Source organism: Frankliniella occidentalis, unplaced genomic scaffold (genome assembly GCF_000697945.3).
Source record: "Frankliniella occidentalis isolate FOCC.00 unplaced genomic scaffold, Focc_3.1 Scaffold275, whole genome shotgun sequence".
Taxonomy (NCBI): Eukaryota; Metazoa; Arthropoda; class Insecta; order Thysanoptera; family Thripidae; genus Frankliniella; species Frankliniella occidentalis.
Window position 1 is genome coordinate 334,635 of NW_026267401.1, and position 2,411 is coordinate 337,045.

The 2,411-nt window shown below is 50.4% G+C and overlaps 1 protein-coding gene across 1 annotated transcript in view; it reads left to right on the plus strand.

Annotated features, from left to right (window-relative positions):
• The first annotated feature begins 1,054 nt into the window (after positions 1 to 1,054).
• The window catches only part of LOC113216657 (histone H2A.V), an 8,862-nt gene continuing 7,505 nt past the window's right edge, over positions 1,055 to 2,411 (plus strand). Inside the window, exons 1-4 of the mRNA XM_026436434.2 lie at positions 1,055 to 1,213; positions 1,359 to 1,436; positions 2,041 to 2,154; positions 2,249 to 2,378. Of these exons, the coding sequence (XP_026292219.1) occupies positions 1,211 to 1,213; positions 1,359 to 1,436; positions 2,041 to 2,154; positions 2,249 to 2,378 (325 nt within the window). The 5' untranslated portion in view covers positions 1,055 to 1,210. The remainder of the gene's footprint in view (positions 1,214 to 1,358; positions 1,437 to 2,040; positions 2,155 to 2,248; positions 2,379 to 2,411) is intronic.

A 2,411-nucleotide genomic window follows, 5' to 3' on the forward strand; every position in this document is an offset into this window, starting at 1 on the left:
GGCATGCACGCCGGCAACCGCAGGGGCGGGGCGGGGCACGGCAGAGAGGGGGCAGCCGCTCCCCTCTCCACCTTTTCAAGACATACTTTGTCCTACCTCCACAACCAGCTGTTCGGAGGAGGTTGACGTCTCGGCCGCCAGAGCGCTGCACCCGTCGGAGTGGCGCGCTGCCGCCGAGCCGCCGCGTCCGCGGCGACTGCAGCCGCAGGGGGGTCGTCCGTAAAGTTCCTGGCGGTGCCCTATGCGGCGCCTGGACTAGTGCGCCTGCTGTGGATGACCCTCCAGGACATGGCTGCAAAATTAGAAGGGCGAGAGCAGCGTGACCCCCTTGGTGATCCCCGTCCTCCCCAGGTACACGGCCTGGGAATTCCATATGAACTTCCACGCTCCCCTTCGCCACTCATAGCTGAAGTACGTCCCCCCCGCGGAAGATGCTGCTGGTTCCAGAGCGGAGGGGTGCGAGGGGTGAGGCTGGGGAGGGAAGTGGTAGGGGAGGGTAGGGGGTTGCGTGGATTCAAATTCGCGGGCAATGAAATGGCGGGTAAATCGACCATTGTCTATTTTTCCATATCCTTTTAAACCGACCAAATGGCGCGCGATTTAACTTTGACAGGCCGGTGTGTTTTTCTGTGTTCGCAGCCTTTGCTGTGCTGACACGTCAAAAGTTTTCGCCGTATCGAACACCGGGGGCCTCAGACACCGAATTTTTAAATCGGCATGACGTGATTTTGCTTTCTTTGTAATATCTCGTCCGCAATTAATTTTGTACGCGCTCGCTAGGCCCCATCTCTACAAGTGGTGATTTTGGGTGAGGGGGGAGGGGGGTCACCTTTGGAAATTGTGGTGACTTCGTACCCCCTACTTGCTTCTTCGTAAAATGCTGATGCGTTGAGAGGTGCGTAGTGTCTTTAGACGTCTTCCTCCGTAGTTCTACGTAACCGGTTTTTCTCGCGCCCTTCACCTCTCCCTTCCCGCCAACAGAAAAATGCCCGCGCAGCTACTCCCCCAAACGGCCATCTTTAAAACGACAGTTTCGCGGCGCCGCCGCTAGAGCGCAGCACTTCCGCGCGGCAACGCGCCTGCTGATTGGCCGAGACGAGTCACATGACCCGAGCGAGCTTCGGCTTCGGCGTTGTCCGTTACTCTCTTGTCGCAGCATTTGGCGGGTACGCTCGGCGTTGCTTGGTGCTTTGTAGCTCACTGTTTCACAATGGTGCGTTATCCGATAATTTTCCCTGTTCTTTGTGCCATCGGTTGGAAATTTTTGCGGATTCGGATTCCCCAATAGTTTCTGCGCCCGCTGGCGAAGTTTCAGTGTCGTACCGTAAAAATTGAGTGATATTTGTTGTGTTTTCTAGGCTGGAGGTAAAGCTGGTAAGGACTCCGGAAAGGCTAAGGCCAAAGCCGTATCTCGATCTGCGCGGGCGGGACTTCAGGTAAGCCTAAATCTTTACTGGTGTGAACGTTGTTGATATTGATTCTATAGCTGTCTACTTTCATTCTTGTCGTCTCTTGAAACTTTGGACTCGTTATTTCCGCGACCCTAATGCCTAGTTAATTTATGTGCCTCGTAGGTAGGCAGTAGGCAATGGATTTGTTACATCAGTCTAGCCGGTACTGTGTTTCCTCAGAATGTTGAGTTGATGTCGATCAAAAACTTGGCATTTCCTGTTTTCTATTCTCTCTGTGAACGCAATTTGATTAAACCGTGTGGCTCAACCTTAAACTTTCATAGTTTAACGAGTGTCAACTTTGCCTAAGGGTTCAGCTGACCTCAGCATCTTAACTTGCATTTTCATTGTTTGCTGTGTTTTGGGAACTGGTTGTCGTTTGCAGTATGTTTCAAATACGAGTGGTCTTCAGACTTGACTCGATGTAGTTATTTTTATTGTATCCATTCTCACTTTCATTGCATTTGCTTCGCATTGTAAACAAAGCTAACCTATACGGGGCTCTGAAGTTTCCCTCCAATTTTGTGTCAGTGTTCTAACTTGGACATATGGTAGTTTAAACTTCAACGGTCTTCTATTTTGTTTCCAGTTCCCTGTCGGCCGTATCCACAGGCATTTGAAGAACAGAACAACCAGTCATGGCCGTGTTGGTGCCACAGCTGCTGTTTACAGTGCAGCTATTCTGGAGTACTTGACTGCTGAGGTTTGTTTTGTTTTGACTTGTCATGTTTAATACTCAACTTCCTTGGTTGCTTTTTTATTTGTTCTTATCTCACCTTGCATTCTGTTTCTGTCAGGTGTTGGAGTTGGCTGGTAACGCTTCCAAAGATTTGAAAGTGAAACGTATCACTCCCCGTCACTTGCAACTTGCCATCAGAGGAGACGAAGAATTGGATTCCCTCATCAAAGCGACCATTGCCGGTGGTGGTATGTATCAGTTGTTTGCTTTTTTTTAAAGAT